General features: G+C 36.3%; 1 protein-coding gene across 1 annotated transcript in view; it reads right to left on the minus strand.

The window, feature by feature from the left end:
• ADAM10 (ADAM metallopeptidase domain 10) overlaps positions 1-20,120 on the minus strand; it is a 132,208-nt gene that overhangs the window by 36,193 nt on the left and 75,895 nt on the right. The window contains exons 6-8 of the mRNA XM_026518578.4: positions 8,506-8,655; positions 5,401-5,493; positions 2,586-2,769 (exon numbers count right to left, since the gene is read on the minus strand). Of these exons, the coding sequence (XP_026374363.1) occupies positions 2,586-2,769; positions 5,401-5,493; positions 8,506-8,655 (427 nt within the window). The remainder of the gene's footprint in view (positions 1-2,585; positions 2,770-5,400; positions 5,494-8,505; positions 8,656-20,120) is intronic.

Genomic DNA, 20,120 nt, shown 5'->3' on the forward strand with positions numbered 1-20,120 from the left:
AAGATCTATAGACAGAAACATTCAGTCTGAAAAATATACACGTTGAAGCAAAATGATTTACCTAAATTTATAGAGACAGAACAGACAAGAACCCAGTCTCCTAGCTCCCAAACCAGTGCTCTTCCCACTATGCCATGACAATTACCCAAAATGATATCTAAATATTAAAGAGCAGAACCCTTTTATAACTCCTCTTTCAAAACAAATGGATTCCAACAATACCAAAACCTCTACTAAGATGCAGGAAACATTTCAACTTCTTACCAGAAACATCTCAGAGAAAGCTAAGATATTATAGTATATAATACTTAGTAGAATAACTACCCAATGCACTGAACCTAGAGTCAAAAGGTCTAGACTCCGAGTTCTGTGTGATCCAGCATTGGTCACAAAATCTCTAAATCCAAGCTTCCTCATCTGCAGAATGGAGGTAATAATACCTACACCTCAGAAGGGTACTGAAATAATCCATAAAACCAAAAATATATTTTTCCTTATAAAAAAACACAATGTAGGGTACCTGGGTGGCTCAGTTGGTTAAGTGTCTGCCTTAGGCTTAGGTCACGATCTCAGGGTCCTGGGATGGAGCCCTGTGCTCAGCTTGAGCTCCCTCTCCCTCTCCCTCTGCCCCTCCTCCCGCTTATATGCGCTCTCTCTCTCTCAAATAAAAATCTTTTTAAAAAATACGATGTGAGTCAAATATAAAACTCAGTTCAGGCAGTCAAAGGGCAAAGGGAAGAGAAGAAAACTGTCAATTTCATGTTAAGGCAGATACCCTAGACTAGAAAAAGCTGGATCAAAAGAAGAAAGATCAGGGTGCCTGGGTGGCTCAGTCAGTTAAGCGTCTGCCTTCGGCTCAGGTCATGATTCCAGAGTCCTGGGATCTAGTCCCACATCAGGCTCTCTGCTCTTGGTTTTGGGTTTGAAATCATCAATCACTTGCCCAGAAGCCATTCTGTGAGTAAGTTTCCTCAAAGACAAAAATATGAATATGGTAGTTCTCAAACTTGAATGTGAATCAGAATCACCTAGAAGGCTTATTCAAACAAAGATTGTTGGGCTCTACACCTAGAGTTTCTGATTCAGTAGACCTGGGTGGGGTCCATGAATTTGCGTTTCTAACAAGTTCCCAGGTGATGCTGATGCTGTTAGTCTAAGGAGCACATTCTGATAATATATTAACGGTAATTTACTACATTAAAGGTAATTTACAACAAAAAAATCAAATGAATCCTTGAATTTTCACAGTACTAATGAATAATAAGAAGAAATCATAAGCTTTGTAATAAATCATCCAACTTATTCAAGAAGGGGAAAAGAAATTTCAGAATATAAAAGTTATAAAACATGTAAAATTATCATAGGAAAGAGTGAGATTATACAATCTGCTGACAATGCAAGTAACACAAAACCAGGACAGATCAACATAAGAGACAAATATAAATCTCCAAAAATACTGTACTATGATATATAGTTCATGACATAAATTTGCACCTTAATGACATCATGAAAATGTGGAAGAAAAACAAAAGAAGCTTTGAAAATTGTAAAACTATATTCATTGCTGGCTTTAAAAATAAAGTAAGAAATATAAAAGCTAAAATATAGTACTACTTAAGATGTTAAAATATACATCACAAATCAAACAATAAACTAATTAAAGAACAGGAATAGAAAATGCTTCCCTTACCCTGCATAAAGCATTCTATCTTTTAAAAAGATAGAAATGATACATCAGAAGAGATATTACCATATATAGCTCCAAAGATGACAGGCTACTGATCAAACTCTATATGGCAAAATTTATATTCAAAGAGTCTGGGATTGTTTCTACTCAACCTTTCAATTAATAAATTTGTATTTCTCTAAACTAGGCTCCTGAACTTATTAGACTATAAATTACAGGCCCCCTACCCCCACTGTAATGGGAAGGGGATTATCCTATCCCAGCTTTCTTAGTGACAGCAGTTTCCATGGCTAAGACAGGGACCCCGGTAGAGTTTGGGCCCAGGTGGTGAGGTTAGTGGAGCTGTGGGTACTGGGGCCATCTGCTTAAATCTCTTTTCAGGCAACACTTACCTTTTGTTAAATTAAGGGCTATAAATAAAATAATAATAAGGGCAGTCTTTCTTTTCTTTCTACCTACTGCTTCTGATCGGGGTTTCTCTGCTCTCTATCTCATTGCAGAACAGAAGCAAGAACATAGTTTTCCCCTTTTAATTCTAAGGACCTCTTGCCCGGAAAAAAATTTTTTTTAATTAATAACATTAACTTTTATGAAAAAAATTAGTTATTTCATTTTTGTTTTCAGAAATAAGTACCACTTTTTCCTCATAAAATTATTTCAACCACTGAATGTACCAAATGTTATTAGGCTATCTCCCTGTTAGTACTCATTTCAAAATAAAAAGCTACTCCATCTATTTTTCTACTTACATTATGCTTATGACTCCTGCCTAACTCAAGTTCTTTTTAAATTAAGATATTGCGCAGGCATCAGTTTCTACTAAAGTTTTGTAAAATTCAATGTGCCCGGAAAATTGCTTGTTTCAAGTATTAAGCCAAGACATAGTTAGATAAACTACCTGAAGGTGCTCCAACCCAAGCCAAACCAAGAACACCATCATCAAAATCTCGGTCTGTGAAGACATAGGCCAAACAGTAGTCATCATGATTCTGCTCAGAATTCAATTCCAGAAACTTCTCCACGCCAATATTCGGGAAACGGAAGGGATTTGTAGGATCCTTTTCATCAGCAGTTGTGTTGATCTAAAATCCAAGACAACTATTTAAATAGGCAATTAATGTTAGCAGAGCCTATGTGTAAAGTCTTTGCTCACCTTCTTCTGCATCCGCCTGGACAATATGCTTGGAACCCAAGGGAAATCAGGCCTGAATTAAGGCTTCTACAATTGTTCCCACTGCCCCCCCATCCCTGAGCTGATTATAGAAGCCAAAAAGAAAAAGAAAAAGAAAAAAAAAAAAAAAGGCTAAGTAGGAGAATTAAAATTGAGTATGTTAAATTTCTGGGCAAGTACTGACCAAATTTCTGAACACTGAACACTTGGGATGGAAAAATAAGTTCGACTTTCATAACTTCTAATAAAGGAAGTACAGTTTCTCAAATTTAATCATATGAACAAGTCCCTTTTAGTACTAATCTCCTGCACATGGTGGAAAGTATAAGGATATAGACCCCTAAACTTTAGCTAATTACCAGAAGATGAAATAGATATCAAACCCAAGACTGTCAATGCAACAGACAAATCATTTCCTTGGTTCTCCTTGCCTAAAATCATAGGAGTCAAGCCCAGCAAACTGCAAGTTCAATTTTTTTTCCCCTGAATGTGGGCAAGAATTTTTTTTTTAACTACCCATTCTCTTCTCTTACTGTATCAAGCTGAGTTCCTCCAGAATGTTTCTTTTGATACTTAGCTACTATACTCCTAGTGCGGGTTCCTCCTTCACAATCTGAAGAATAATCAGTTCTGATACTAAACTTCTACTAAACAAAAGCTTTCATTTATTAGCCCCTGCCTCCTTTCAAAGACCCCTGCCTGTCCTATGAAGTCCTAGAACAATTTGGCTTTCCCAGAGTAAGTCAGAAAATTACATATACAACTGCGGATACAGAATAAAAAGGGATATGCATGAAAGTAAACATTTTTTAGAAGGCAGTCCTCAGTCTATTGAAAATGTTAGTAGCAAAGGGAGGATGTAACAGTTGATAAAATGAGAACCGCAGGTCTTTTTAGGTTCCACACCCTTCAATAAAACCAAGAGGCTCAGAAGCAGGATTGCAAAAACACTACTGAGGGCAACTGCCTAAGGACAGATTTCTGGTTTATCTATTAACAACTAAAAACAATCAGTAATGGTCATCTAACACAAAAAAATCCAACAGCAATCACACTATATATTATAAATATCCCATGCTTAGAAACATGCTATAGACGGCTCTTTCCCACTAAACAGTGAAATGAAATTCCTTGATATTTCTGTAATACTGGCTACAAATAAAAACTGCATCTACATTATAGTTACCTATATTAAAAATGAGATAATATTTAAATGTTTATTCATATAAATTTCAAATTAATGGGTCACAAAGAATCTGCAGATGAGATTTAAACTAAAATTTTAGTCTCAGTTAAAAGCTTGAAAACAACCAAATGCCACACTATCCATTCATATACATGCATTTCTTCATAATGCAAGTCATTGTACTAAAAAAAATGTACTTCACTACAATTTGTTCTGGTATTCTTTAATTTTCACTAGTTTGCTTTTATTAATTTGCCTACTAAACAATAATTATTATCACTTTTACTTGCTCATTTAAAGGCTTAACTTACTCTCAAAATACATGAAAGCAACTGATTAGGAACAATTCTTACATCGTTTATCTACAAACCACATTTCACCTTAAACTCCAATTTAACATTTAGGCATACTACTAAGGACCACCTTTAACTATGCTATTAAATATATTACATGCATGAACAAAAATTATAATTTTGTCAATCATATTTTAAGAAAATTAGGAGCACAAATATAAAGAAACCCTATGGCAAGTACTTTCATAAAATGATTTTTTTTAACTCAAGCTGTTTATCTAGCTTATGAATTCAGATTCTTAAAAGCTATACACATAGAAAGAATTCGCATTTGGAAAATTTTTGAAACAACCCAATTGTCAGTAATTTAATATCTACTTATTTAAATTTATAACATTAAAATTAATCATCAGTGACACTGTGGCTCTAGGTGAGCATTTCTCAAAAATGTGTTCTACAGTTCTGTGGACTGTCAGTTGACATTAATACAGAAAAGGTTCCATAGTCGAATTAGTTTTGAAAATTACGAGTTTCTCTTCTGAAGGATGTCTCAAAATTTGAGATATGTTAGCGTATACTATGAATTTACATGAAGAGAGCATAGTACTAAGTGTTTTTCCAACTTCTAATTTTATTTAACCATTCTATCCTTCCTTCCTGTAGAGCACCAAATGGGACACACTCTGAAAAATACTACACAAGGCAAATCTTAAGAAACTGGGAAATAAGGGGGTGGGGGGCAGAATGTCAAGTACTGTATCTATAGTTCTTGAGAGGCTAGGGCTTTCTCACTGGCATGTTAATCAAATAGAATAGAGATGACAGTACCTCTTCTGCAGTCCAGATTAAAGCCCTACGGGGATTTCATTTTTAAATCATAAACCTAGATATCTCTGTGTGTGTTTCTGTGTGCATGTGTAAAAGCCAAGAGTGAAGATAAACTGGATCAGTAATACAATTTAAACTATTAATGCATAAAGTAAAAAGCAAGCATTTTTCTTTTTATAAACACGGTCCTTATTGTCTCTCTTTCTTAATGTTCTGAACTATTGAAATTCCTTACTCTTATTCGTTTCACCATGAAACTGATGTTACGGATTCCAGAGAAGTCTGTAGTCTGGTAAATTGTATCAATCGCTTTAACATGACTGGATATCTATAGATTTAAAAAAAAGAAGAAGAAGAACCTTTTAGAGGCAATATTAAAATGTGAATAAGGCTGTGAATTTCCACTTTCCCAAATCAAGAATTACTCATGTTCCACCACACTCAAACTTTAAAATGTCTACATCATATATTGGATGCAAAGATGAAACAGATTAGTGAGCTAGGGCTAAGAGGGGAGATTCTATGCCTTTTCCAGACCCTTCTCCAGCCAGAAACAAACATCGCTCTTGCTTCAGTCATGCAAACCTTTGTTTCCTCAATCAATCCTGCAATGTCAGACCTCCGTGCCTTTTCATGTGCTATTTCCTTAAGCCTAGAGTATTTTTATCCATCAGACTCAGTTCAAACATCTCCTGTAAGAATTTCCCTGAGAGGGGTGCCTGGGTGGCTCAGTTGGTGAAGCACCTGATTCTTGCTTTCTGCTCGGGTCATGTTCTTGGGGTTGTGGGACCGGGCCCCCACATCAGGCTCTGCGATGGGCATGGAGTATGTTTGGGATTCTCTCTCCCTCTGCCCACTCCCTCACCCCACTGTTGCTCTCTTGTGCTCTCACCCTCAAAAAAACAAACAAACAAACAAACAAAAAAATCCCTGATAATGTCAGGACACTCAGTCATTCCCTGACTTTAGTCTTTCTATTGCTGTACTAGTACACATAATCTTTAAGTTGTTTTGACCACTTACGATATACTAGGCACAGTTTTAGGTGCTAGGGACACAACAGTGAAAAACAGTAAAGGTCCCTATCAACTTACAAAGATTTATTCTACAGGGTGATGGGAGAGAGGAAGTAACGCAAATATAAACAAGATACATTAAGATTTGCTAAAGTCTAGGAGGAAATTAAACATGGTGATATAACATAAAGGGATTCTCTATTTACCTAGCTGACTCCCAACTACACTCTCTGGCTTCTAAACCACTTTCCCATCTTCATTTATAAAAACATTCTTGCTACAGTTTATGTAAAACATGTATATATTCTTTAAAAATTATTTTCAAAGAAATCAGATAAACTTAAGATGGTTAAGTAGAAGCATTAACAATAATTTCAAAAGTAGCCCAGGCTACCAAACTGATCAAGTTCTAACGGTGCTGACAGGGTCCGTTATAAATTCATGCTGTCGAACCTCAGCTTGGCTTGGTAATCCCTTACCCAGTTCTCTGTTTCTACTCCATTCCCGAGGGTGGTAGTCCAAACATTCCTCCACAGATGATTATACTTCAAACTTTCCTGAGACTTCATCTTGACTTCCCTCCCTCTTTACCTTCAAATTTTTCTATCTTCATCCATTTCTATCTTCCTCAAAGGGTAATTCTTCCTTAAAGGGAAACTTTTATTCCCATCCCAATCCTTACTGGACCTTCAAGAACACTGTCTCCTATCCATTTTTCTTTCTCTTATATCTTACATTGCTTTTCTACTGGATAACTTTCCTCTTCCTACCAACTTGCTCATTTATTTTCTGTCCTCCTTTCACCCCCAAATATTCCATATTATAAGTTGCCATATTTGTTCCTATTTTTCACATTTCTTAAAACCCTCACTGCTTTGGCCAACCCATTCATTACTGTTGGCAATGTTTTCACCCTCACAACTCTATCAGCTTAAAACTCATCAGTAATCCTCTAGTAACTAAAAATCAACTATCTTTGCAGTCATTTTTTTCAGTATTATTGAGGTATAACTGACAAATGAAACTGTAAGATCTTGAAAGTGTACATCTTGATGATCTGATACATGTATACACAGTATCCCCCCATCTAGTAAATTAACATATTGTGGTCATTCTCTTTGATATCTCTGCAATGTGACACTGCTAGCCAGGCATGTGGTTGTGAAACTTGTTTCTTCCTTTGCTAATGCCATTTAATCTCCTACCTGTTTAACTATTATATTTTACCCCACAGCTTCTCTTCCTCACCCTGTTCACTATATACAGATATTATCCCCCAGTTTCTTCCCTTTTAATTTCATTCTCTCCCCTTACTTCAACTCTATCTTTTGTATCCTTAAATTCTATGCAGAAACCTTAAGGTTAGGCAAACTTCTCCTAAGCTCCAGCTCTCCATTTTCAATATCCTAAGGAATGACCACTTGGCTCTTAAACACATCTAAAATTAAGCTCATCACCACCATCAAAATGAGTTCACCATTTATATAACTAGTGGCACCTACATCCTCTTAGTCTCAAATCAAATTTGGAGTCAAAATGCATTATCAAACACTCACTGGGAATCTTCAACAGGAAGGACATTTTGAACAGTATCTCCAAAAGCTTTTTACTTTAATAAGGGTTAAGAAGACAAAAATGCAAATAACACAACTCTGAAAATGCTAAGTATAAAAAAACAAAAACAAAAAAACAAGTGCTAAGTACAATGGGAATACAGAATAGAAATTAAATACTTCTTATTGGAAGGATTCCTCTATTCTTCTCTCTTTTAGGACCACAACTGAAAATTTCACCCGCTTTTCAAAGCTAAGTTCCAGTGTCATCATCTTCACAAAATCATTCTCATACACCTATTTTGGAGGATTCTAAAATATCCTAACTGGGGCGCCTGGGTGGCTCAGTCGTTAAGCGTCTGCCTTTGGCTCAGGGCGTGATCCCGGCATTCGGGGACTGAGCCCCACATCAGGCTCCCTGCTCCACTGGGAGCCTGCTTCTTCCTCTCCCACTCCCCCTGCTTGTGTTCCCTCTCTCGCTGGCTGTCTCTCTCTCTGTCAAATAAATAAATAAAATCTTTAAAAAATAATAAATAAATAAAAATAATAAAAAAATAATTAATAAATAAATAAATAAAATAAAATATCCAAACTGGTCTCTCAGTCATCTGTGCACTTATTCTATGTATTTTATAATTATTGAAAATACGTACTCTTTTTTTTCCCCAAAAAGAGATATGCTGTAACTTTAATTCTTAGAGAAAAATATACGTGTAATGAAACAATATGAGAACATAAGAACTCCTAAAATAGTAGCAAAATTATAAATACCTGGGCAATCACAGCTTCTCGTGTTCCATAATATTTAAAGAACAGATGATCAGTCTGAATATAAAGCTGACAAGTATTTCTTTCAGCTGAAGTTGTACGTTTTTTCCTTAGGTGTTCTGGACCATTAACGGCATGTACTTCTTGAGGTGTCTATATGTCGAAAAAGAGTCATTTCTGATAATTAGTATGCTTCACTATTATAAATTTATATAGCAAAGAACACACATCATGTAGAATTTCATATTCTGCTTTATTATGGAATGCCACAGGTGTTCCCCCACACCGTTAAAAATTCTTCATAAATCTCACTTTCAGCCTCATAACATTCTACTGTATAGACGATCTGTAATTTATTCAAGCAATTCTTTCATTTTTAAACATTTTCAAAACCTACCTTTTAATATGTAATCATTTAAATATAAAGCAAGTCTTATAGTTGTTTATAATATTTTGATATCTTCTTCTATCTCCCTCTAATACCCAATTTGTACCCAGCCCTGTCAAACTGATCTCCTAAATACTCAGGGAGTATGCCTATTATCTCTGGCACCCACGCATCAGTCCAAGCTACCATCACTTATTACCTAGAATACTGCAATAATAGCGATGTAATCCATCCATATCCACTACTGGCCTTCATTCTATTCTCCATACTGCAATCTTTTCGAAATGCAAATTTGCAAATATTACCCACCTGTATAATAGATTTCAATGGCTTCTGACTGCTCTAAGGATAAAGCCCTAAATCCTTTACACGTGCCACCAAATCAGCATTGCAGTCTCTGCTTACCTGCCCGGTTTCTTTACATTCTATATTATTTCAAAGAGAGACTCTATCTACCACAGAACCCAACTCTTGCTCTCTGTGCTACAGCTACAAAGGCCTTCTTTCCAATCCTCCAGCATCATCTGTCTCCTGACACAGTCTCTACACACACCACTATCTAGCTAACTTCTCCCTTCAGATTTAGAGAAGGTCAATTCATTCATCCTACCACCTCAGAGAACCACGTACCCATGTCCCTTACACAGCGCAACTTTAGTTTATTGTGTGGTGATTGGTTTAATTTCTGTCCCCAGCCCACCATCATTACTTCAACCATTAGAATATGAGCTCCAGAAATAAGAAACTATTTCTGTGTTTGCTTCTCGCTATACTGCTATCACCTAACGCAGACTTGGCAGGCAAACAGTAGACAGTATGTATTTGTTTAAAGAATTAGCACTGCTACTGAACCCAAGCACTTAAACATTTGCTGACATCTAAGAGCTCCATTTTAAGTGAATTTTGATGACATAGTAATGGAGAATTCAAAATAAATCAGATTTTAAGCCACAATTCCAAATTTACACTCACATTTTATACTTTCCTTCCCCCTTGACAACTCCATGTTTGACTGTTCTCTCAGTTACTGCCTTCATTTAACTTTTATTTATTTTCACTGATACAGCATTCTAGGATAGCAGTTACTCAGTTTCAGCACATTGCACTGTCTTTGGTTTTCAACTGTCTCCAATGAAAAATGAGCTGTCATTTCTACTGTTGCTGCTTTGAAGGTGACTAGACTTTTATTATTGGTTGCTTTTAAGAGTATATATCTTTTGGTTTTTAGACTTTTCTAATAATATGCTAGGGTGTTACTTTCATTGGAAAGTATTTATCCTACTCTAATTACAGGGCTTACTGAATTTGTTGATATTCTCTGTCGTATCTGGAAAACTCTCTGTCATATCTGTCCCTATTTCACTCTCACTTTTTTCCTCCTGAGATATCAATTATACATATGCTAGACCTTTTAATGAATCCCTTATCTCTTATATCTCTTTTTTGTATTTTTCTATCCTTTTGTTTCTTAGCGGTTCATTCTGTTTTCTTATGATACACCATCCAGATCTAAACCCATCAAATTCTTAATTTCTGTTGTTATACTTTTCTTTTTTATTTTTTAAGATTTTATTTATTTATTTGACAGAGACAGCCAGCGAGAGAGGGAACACAAGCAGGGGGAGTAGGAGAGGAAGAAGCAGGCTCCCAGCGGAGGAGCCCGATGTGGGACTCGATTCCAGAACACCAGGGTCACGCCCTGAGCCGAAGGCAGATGGTTAACGACTGCGCCACCCAGGCGCCCCTGTTGTTATACTTTTCAATTCTAGAATTTCATCAGGCTCTTTAGTTCATTTTCAGTTTTCTGCTGTAATTTTAAATTCCATCTTTATGTACTTGAACATATTGAAGTCTGTATGTGTCTGATCATTTCATTATCTGGAAAACTTCAGATTAGTTTACATGTCTGACATCCCAGCTAGAATGTAAGCTCTCTGGGGGTATATACTCATTTATTCTTGTATCACTGATGTTTGGTATACAATAGTTTTTTCCTCTTGTTCTTCCATCATGTTGTCTTGTTTGTCCATATCCTTATTATTTTTAACTGAGTGCCGACAATAAACATGAAAAACCACAGATATAAGTTTAGGCTTCAGGTGATGATATCTTTTTCAAGACAAGATCTATTTTTTATTCTGGTAATCAGTGAGGCTTGATGCACTAGTAATCCTGGATCACCTTACTCTAATCAGAGATTAAGCAGCTGTGCTGCAGAATTTTAATCCCCGTGACAGAAGGAGGTAGGACATATTTTGACTCACTTTACTCCCAGGGAGTAGCCCTTCAAGAACCCAACCTAAAGCCCTTACGAGAAGGCCGTAAGTACTATTTTTATCCTCAGCCTCAAGAATCTGGAGAGATCCACTCGGCTTCTCAGTCTCTCAGCCACCTTATCATGAACTAGAAGATACACCTGAAGAAAAGATAACCCCAAAGGCCATGCTCACTTGGCTAGGCATTCCCATATTTGCCTAAGACCCAGCCCCATAATTCTTCACAGCTTTGTTCTCTCTCCAATGCCTCCAAACAAATACACACACAAACATGCACATGAAGACACACATATAAACATACACATACGTACTTTTAAGTATTTATATTTAAAAAATTTTTATTTGGGGGCGTCTGCATGGCTCAGTCAGTTAAGCGTCTGCCTTCAGCTCAGGTTGTGATCTCAGGGTCCTGGGTTCAAGCCCTGCATCTGGCTCTCTGCTAGCAGGGAATCTGCTTCTCCCTCTTCCTCTGCCCCACCCCAACCAGCTTGTGCTCATGCACGCGCTCTCTCTCAAATAAATAAAATCTTTTAACCAAAAAAAAAAAAATTTATATTTTGAGGCCAGGTTGGTTTTTATTAGCTGCTCTAAATAGGAGAAGGATTACTCTATTTCTTGAAAGCAATTCTTTGTTAATTTTATGTATTGTGAATACTATCTCAAAGTTTGTAACTGTCTTCGCTTTAAGGTATCTTTTACTATTAATTTTCATATAGTGAAATATATCAAATTTTTTATAGTCAAAAGATTTTATGTCATATTCAAAGTGTTTCTCTATCCCCAAATCCAAAATATTTTTAAATATCTTTTCAAATGCTTTGCCCATTTTTTAACTGGAGCTCAGGCATTTTTTTAAGTGAGTTAAAATAGTTCTTTGTATATTCTGGAGAAGCCTTTTGTCAGATGTACTGTTGACATTTTTGCACAGTCTCTGGCTTTTTACATTTTCTTAACTGTGTCTTTTGAGATTTTAATTTTGACAGAGTCCAACTGATAAATTTTGTAGGGCATTTTTGTACCCTAAAAAACTGTTGCCTATGCCAAAGTGACAAAAACTTCTCCTTTTTTTCTAGAAGTTTTAAGTTTTAGCCTTAAGCAAACAGATTTATTATCTATTTTCAGCTAATTTTTGTATAAGGTATATAGTGTATAGGCTGAGGTTTGATTTTTCCCCCACATGGGTATCCAATTAATCATGCCAGTACCATTTGTCAGACTGCTCTTTCTTGCGAAAATCAGCTGACCCTATGGACTCTCTATTCTGTTCTATTGATCTATCCTTGGGTCAAGAGGACACTACCTTGACTATAAATGGCTTAAAATCAGCCAGTATAAATCCTCTAGCTTTGTTCTTTTTGGAAAATTCTTTTGGCTATTCTAGGTTCTTTACATTTAAGCCTATCAGAATCAGTTTATCAATTACTAGATAAATCCCCACTGAGATTTTGATAGGGGTTGCACTGACTGACTCTACAGGACAATTTGGGGAAAACTGACATATTGAGTCTTCCAAACAATAAACACAGTATATTTTTGCATTTATTTAGACATTTAATTTCTCTTGGCAATGTTTTATAGTTTTCATATATATGTCTTGTGCATATTTTATTAAATTTATTCTAGGAATTTTATATTCTTAATGATATTTTTAGAGGGTTTTTGTAAATTTCATTTTCTAAATGTTCATCGGTAGTATATAGAATACAACTGATTTTTTCATACTGACTTTGAATCTCTCCTATATTCTTGGTAAATTTACTTATTAATTTTATAACTTTTCCTAGATTCATTAGGATTTTTTAAGCATACTCTCAATGGCACCTACAAATAAATGCAGTTCATTTCCTTTACAGTCTATATGCCTTTCATTTCTTTTTCTTGCCTGATTATGCTATGACCATGATGTGTTACTTTCTTTTATATATTGTTGAGTTTGACTTGTTAATATTTTGTTTAAGAAATTCTGCATATATTCAAAGGTATATTGGCTTGTAGTTTAGTTTTCTTCTAATGTCTTTGTCTGGTGTGGGTATCAGAGTAATGCTGCTCTGACAGAATATGTTAAGAAGTTTTCCCTTCTCCTTTATTTTCTTAAGGGCTCTGTGTAAGATTGATATTTTTTCTTTCTTAAAGGCTTAGACTTCTATGGTGAAATGATATCTGGGCTTGAACATTCCTTGATGGAAAATTATTAAGTATCAATCTAATAACATCATATACACACCTAATACTATATTTCTGCTTGTTTTCTTAATTTCTATCTGTAAAGGAATTTGCCCATTAAATTGGCTGTTGAATTTATTGGCTCAACATGCTCAAAATTTAAACTATTAGTGTGTGTAGTAATATCCCCTTTCATTCCCGATACTGTTAATTTGTGTTTTCTCCTTATTTCTTGATCGGACTAGCTTTAGAAGTTTATTAATTAATCTTTTCTACTGATTTCCTCTTGTTTTTATATCACTGATATCTCTTCCTGGTTACTTTAGTCCATCTATTTACTTAGAGGTTAATTTGTACTTCCTGGTCTAGCTTTTTAAGGTGGAAGCTTATGTGACTGATTTCTAGATCTTTTTTCTTTTCTAATATGATCATTTAAAACTTCACATTCTTTGTTGTTAGCAAATGTTTCCTGTGAGCTCTTCACTTCTTTGTATAGATCTAAATTTCCATCTGGTATCCTTTTTCTACCCAAAGAAAATCCTTTAACTTTTCTTGCATTTAAATTTTCTTTCAGTGGTTATTCAGCTTAAGCTGAATCTAACAAATTTTATTATTTTGTGTTTTTGTTATTCACTTCAAAATAGTTCCCAATTGCATTATTTGATGTGACTTAATTTCTAAAAATTTCAGGATTTTTCCAGATTGTTTGTTGTTGATTTCTAATTTAATTTCCTTAAGACCTAAGAACTTATTCTATATAATCTCAAACCTTTTAAAGTTATTGAGACTTCTTTTATAGCCTCGTATATGTTAGCAAATGTTCATATACACTTGAAAAGAATCTGCTACTTTTGAGTGAATAGTTCTATAAATGTCAATTAGGTCAGGCTGGTTCAGAGTGGTGTTCAAGCGTCCTATATCCTAACTGGTTTTCTATCTACTTGTTTTATTAGCATATCAATCAACTTCTCTACTCAGAAATAAGTACCTCACGCTATAATTTGTAGATTTGTCCAGTTCGCCTTTCAATTTAGTCAGTTTTTGCTTAATGTATTTCATAGCTCTATTACTAAATGCATTATTAACATTTAAGATTATTTCTCCATGATAAAGTAAAATGTTCCTCCTTATCCACAGTAATACTCTGTGAACTGATATACATTCTTTGATATTAATATGGTCACTCTAACATTCTTATGATTGGTATTTGTATGATACATGCTTTACCATCCTTTTAAATTATCTGTGTCTTTACATTTAAACTGCATTTCTTTCAGCAAGGATACTGAAGCAGTAATCAGAAGTCTCCCAACAAACAAGAGTCCAGGGCCGGATGGCTTCCCAGAATTCTACCAAATATGTAAAGAAGAACTAATACCTATTCTTCTGAAGCTGTTTCAAAACACAAAGATGGAAGGAAAACTTTTTTTTTTTTTTTAAGATTTTATTTATTTATTTGACAGAGAGAGAGACGGCAGCGAGAGAGGGAAGACAAGCAGGGGGAGTGGGAGAGGAAGAAGCAGGCTCCCAGTGGAGGAGCCTGATGTGGGGCTCGATCCCAGAACGCCAGGATCGCGCCCTGAGCTGAAGGCAGACGCGTAACGACTGAGCCACCCAGGCGCCCCTGGAAGGAAAACTTCTAAACTCTTTCTATGAAGTCAGCATTACCTTGATCCCAAAACCAGACAAGGACCCCCACCAAAAAGGAGAATTACAAACCAATATCCCTGATGAACATGGATGCAAAAATTCTCACCAAGATACTAGCCAATAGGATCCAACAGTACATTAAAGGAATATTCACCATGACCAAGTGGGAGTTATTCCTGCCCTGCAAGGGTGGTTCAACATCGACAAATCAATGTAATACACTACATTAAGAAAACAAAGGACAAGAACTGTATCATCCTTTCAACAGATGCAGGAAAAGCATTTGACAAAGTACAGCATCCTTTCTTGATTAAAATTCTTCACAGTGTAGGGATAGAGGGAACATACCTCAATATCATAAAAGCCATCTATCAGAAAAGCCAACAGCGAATATCATTCTTAATGGGGAAAAACTAAGAGCTTTCCCCTTAAGGTCAGGAACACAGCAGGGATATCCACTATCACCACTGTGGTTCAGCATAGGACTAGAAGTCCTAGCCTCAGCAATCAGACAAAAAAAGAAATAAAAGGCAGTCAAATCAACAAAGAAGTCAAACTTTCACTCTTCACAAATGACATGAAACTCTGTGTGGAAAACACAAAAGACTCCACCCCAAAACTGCTAGAACTCATACAGGAATTCAGCACAGTGGCAGGAAATAAAATCAATGCACAGAAACCAGCTGCATTTCTATACATCAACAACGAGACAGAAGAAAGAGAAATTAAGAAGGAGCTGATTCCATTTACAATTGCACCCAAAACCATAAGATACCTAGGAATAAACCTAACCAAAGATGCAAAGGATCTGTATTCAGAAAACTACAGAACACTCATGAAAGAAACTGAGGAAGACACAAACAAATGGAAAAATGTTCCATGCTCATGGATGGGAAGAAAAAATATTGTTAAAATGTCTATGCTACCTAGGGCAGTCTATACATTCAATGCAATCCCTATCAAAATACCATCAACTTGGGGTGCCTGGGTTGCTCAGTCAGTTAAGCATCTGCCTTTGGCTCAGGTCATGATCCCAGGGTTCTGGGATCGAGCCCCACCTCGGGCTCCCTGCTCAGCAGGGAATCTGCTTGTCCCCCTTCTTCTGCTGCTCCCCCTGCTTATGCTCTCTCACTTGCACTCAAATAAATAAAATCTTTAAAAAAATACCATCAACTTTTTTCACAGAACTGCAACAAATAATCCTAAAATTTGTATGGAACCAGAAAAGATCCCAAATAGCCAAAGGAATGTTGAAAAAGAAAACCAAAGCTGGGGGCATCACAATCCTGGACTTCGAGCTCTATTACAAAGCTGTAATCATCAAGACAGTGTGGTACCAGCACAAAAACAGACACACAGATCAATGGAACAGACCAGAGAACTCAGAAATGGACCCTCGACTCTATGGTCAACTAATCTTCGACAAAGCAGGAAAGAATATCCAATGGAAAAAAGACAGTCTCTTCAACAAATGGTGTTGGGAAAATAGGAGAGCCACATGCAGAAGAATGAAACTGGACCATTTCCTTACACCGTACACAAAAATAGACTCCAAATGGATGAAAGACCTAAATGTGTGACAGGAATCCATCAAAATTCTTGAGAAGAACACAGGTAGCAACTTCTGTGACTTCTGCCGCAGCTACTTCTTCCCAGACACATCGCCAAAGGCAAAGGAAACAAAGGCAAAAATGAACTACTGCTAAACAGTTACAGATAAAAGCTTTTGCAGAGCAAAGGAAACAGTCAACAAAACCAAAAGACAACCAACAGAATGGGAGAGGGTATTTGCAAATGTCTTATCAGAGAAAGGGCTAGTATCCAAACTCTCTAAAGAACTTATCAAACTCAACACCCAAAGAATAATCCAATCAAGAAATAGGCAGAAGACAAGAACAGACATTTCTCCAAAGAAGACATACAAATGGCCAACAGACACATGAATAAATGCTCAACATCGCTGGGCATCAGGGAAACACAAATCAAAACCGCAATGAAATACTACCTCACACCAGTCAGAATGGCTAAAATTAACAAGTCAGGAAATGACAGATATTGGTGAGAATGCGGAGGAAGGGGAACCCTCTTACACACTGTTGGTGGAAAGGCAAGCTGGTACAACCACTCTGGAAAACAGTATGGAGCTTCCTCAAAAAGTTGAAAATAGAGCTACCCTACAACCCAGCAATTACACTACTGGATATTTACCCCAAAGATACAAATGTAGTGATAGGAAGGGGCACCTGCACCCCAATGTATATGGCAGCAATGTCCACAACAGGCAACCTATGGAAGAGCCCAGATGTCCACTGACAGAAGAATGGATAAAGAATATGTGGTTTATATATACATACAATGGAATACTATCAGCCATCAAAAAAATGAAATCTTGCCATTTGCAACAACATGGATGGAACTAGAGGGTATTATGCGAAATGAAGTAAGTCAATCAGAGAAAGACAATTATCATATGATCTCCCTCATATGTGGAATTTAAGAACCAAAACAGGATCATAAGGGAAGAGAGGAAAAATAAAACAAGACGAAATCAGAGAGGGAGATAAGCCATAAGAGACTCTTAATCACAGGAAACAAACTGAGGGTTGCTGGAGGGGAGTTGGGTGGAGGGATGGGGTAACTGCGTGATGGACGTTAAGGAGCGCGAGTGATGCAATGAACACTGGGTATTATGTAAGACTGATGAATCACTGACCTCTACCTCTGAAACTAATAAAACATTATGTGTTAATTAACTGACTTTAAATTAAAAAAAATTTTTTTAACTACTTTTTTAGAAGGATTTGGTCTTGCTTTAATCACTCTTACCATCTCAGCTTTTTAAATCAATGCAGTCCATTTACATTTAATGTAATCCTCAGCATGGTTAGATTTAAACTTACCATCTTGGTATTTATTTTCTATTTGTCCCACATGTTCTTTGTTCCTTTTTTTTCCGTACCTTCTTTTGGATCAACTGAGTATTTTAACCTCCAGTTGATCCCTGAATAACCCAGGGATTAGGGATGCCAACCTCTCACACAGTTGAAAATCTGCATATAACTTTTGACTCCCCCAAAACTTAGATACTAATAGCCTGCTGTTGACTGGAAGCCTTACTGGCTGGTAACATAACTTGTCAGTTAACATATATTTTGCATACCATACATATTATATACTTTATTCATATATAAAGTAAGCTACAGAAAAGAAAATGATAAGAGAAAATACATTTACAGTGCTGTAATTTACATACTATACAGTATTTACTGAAAAAAAAAATCCACATATAAGTGGACCTGTGCAGTTCAAATCCATGTTGTTCAGGGGTCAACTGCACATTTGATTTCCTTTATTGACCTGTTAACTATATCTCCTTTATTTTCTTTCAGTGGTAACTCCAGGGCAGAGGACATTACTGTAAATATCTCAAAAGGACAACAGTAAATACTTTTGGGCCACACTATCTCTGTTACAATTACTCAACTCTACCAACGTAGTGCAAAGGCAGCCACAGACATGCACCTATGAATGATTACGTGGTTGCGTTCCAATAAAACTTTATTTACAAAAACAAGCAGCTGGTCCATGAGCTGTAGGTTGCTGAGCTCTGCACTAAGGTTTCCAATATCCAACTTTTAAATAGCAGGATCCACCTGCCAAAATTATACCACTTCCTGTATAGTGTAAGAAACAATAATATACTTTCACTTTCCCTCCTATCTTTTGTGCCATTATCATAAATTTTGATTCTTTGTATATTATAGACAAATTTTACATTGTTACTATTTTAAGTAATTATCTCTTAAAGAAAATATTTAAATGATAAAAATGTCCTTTATATGTATTTACTATCATTTTAAAGATTTATTTATTTTTGAAAGAGAGTGTGCACACACGCGCATGTGCAAGCAGGGGAAGGGGAGCAGAGAGAGGGAGAGAAAGTCACAAGCAGATCCACACAGAGCATGGAGCCCCACGCAGGGCCAGATCCCACAACCCTGAGCTCCCCATCTGAGCTGAAACCAAGAGTCAAAGGCTTAACCGACTGCGCCACCCAGGCGCACCTATGTATTTACTATTTTATGCTCTTCACTCCTTTGTATAAATCTTCATTTCCATCTGGTATCCTTTCTCTACCTGAAAAACATCCTTTAACATCTTGCAATGTAAATCTCCCAGAGGCGAATTCTCCCAGCTTTGTCTAAAAAAGATCTTTAATTTGCTCTCATTTTTTAATATTATTTTCACAAAATAAAGAATCCTAGTTTGACAGTTTTTCTTTCAACACTTTAAAGATGTCATTCCATGTATGTCTTCAGTTTGCAATGTGTGATGGGCAGGCAGCAGTTACTCTTATATCTGTTCATGGTATATAAACGTTATCTTCTTTTTTATGGCTGCTTTTCTTTTAAAGGATTTTATTTTTAAGTAATCTCTACCCTCAATGTGGGGCTTGAACTCACAACCCTGAAATCAAGAGTCGCATGCTCCACTGACTGAGCCAGCCAGGCACTCCTCTCATTTCTAGTGATTTCCAGTAATTCGATTTTAATGTCTCCTGATATGATTTTGTGTTTATCCTGCCTGAGTTTCACTGAGCTTCTTAGGCCACTGATTAAAATTTTTTTTCGTATCTTAAAATTCTGGAAACATTAATTTTTCAAATCTTTTTTCTACATTGCCTCCTCCTTGGACTCCCAATTAATTATTTTCTCTCTCTGCTTAGATTTAGATTATTTCTACTGTTTTACTGTCCTTTATTCACGTTTTCTTATGTTAGCTTCTGCAATAACTAATTTGCTCTTAAGCCCATCCATTAAATTTTTCAATTCAGAAAATGTACTTTTCACAGTTCTGTAAATTACATTTGGTTCTTTATTATAATTTCTATTCTGTTTTCATGCTTTTTTCTGTAATTCTTTTTTTTTTCCCCTAAAGATTTTATTTATTTGACAGAGACAGCCAGCCAGCCTTGAGAGGGAACACAAGCAGGGGGAGTGGGAGAGGAAGAAGCAGGCTCCCAGAGGAGCAGGGAGCCCAATGCAGGGCCCAATCCCAGGACTCCGGGATCACGCCCTGAGCCCAAGGCAGACGCTGAACGAATGAGCCACCCAGGCGCCCCTCTGTAATTCTTTGAACAT

This window comes from Ursus arctos, unplaced genomic scaffold (assembly GCF_023065955.2).
Source record: "Ursus arctos isolate Adak ecotype North America unplaced genomic scaffold, UrsArc2.0 scaffold_36, whole genome shotgun sequence".
NCBI lineage: Eukaryota > Metazoa > Chordata > Mammalia > Carnivora > Ursidae > Ursus > Ursus arctos.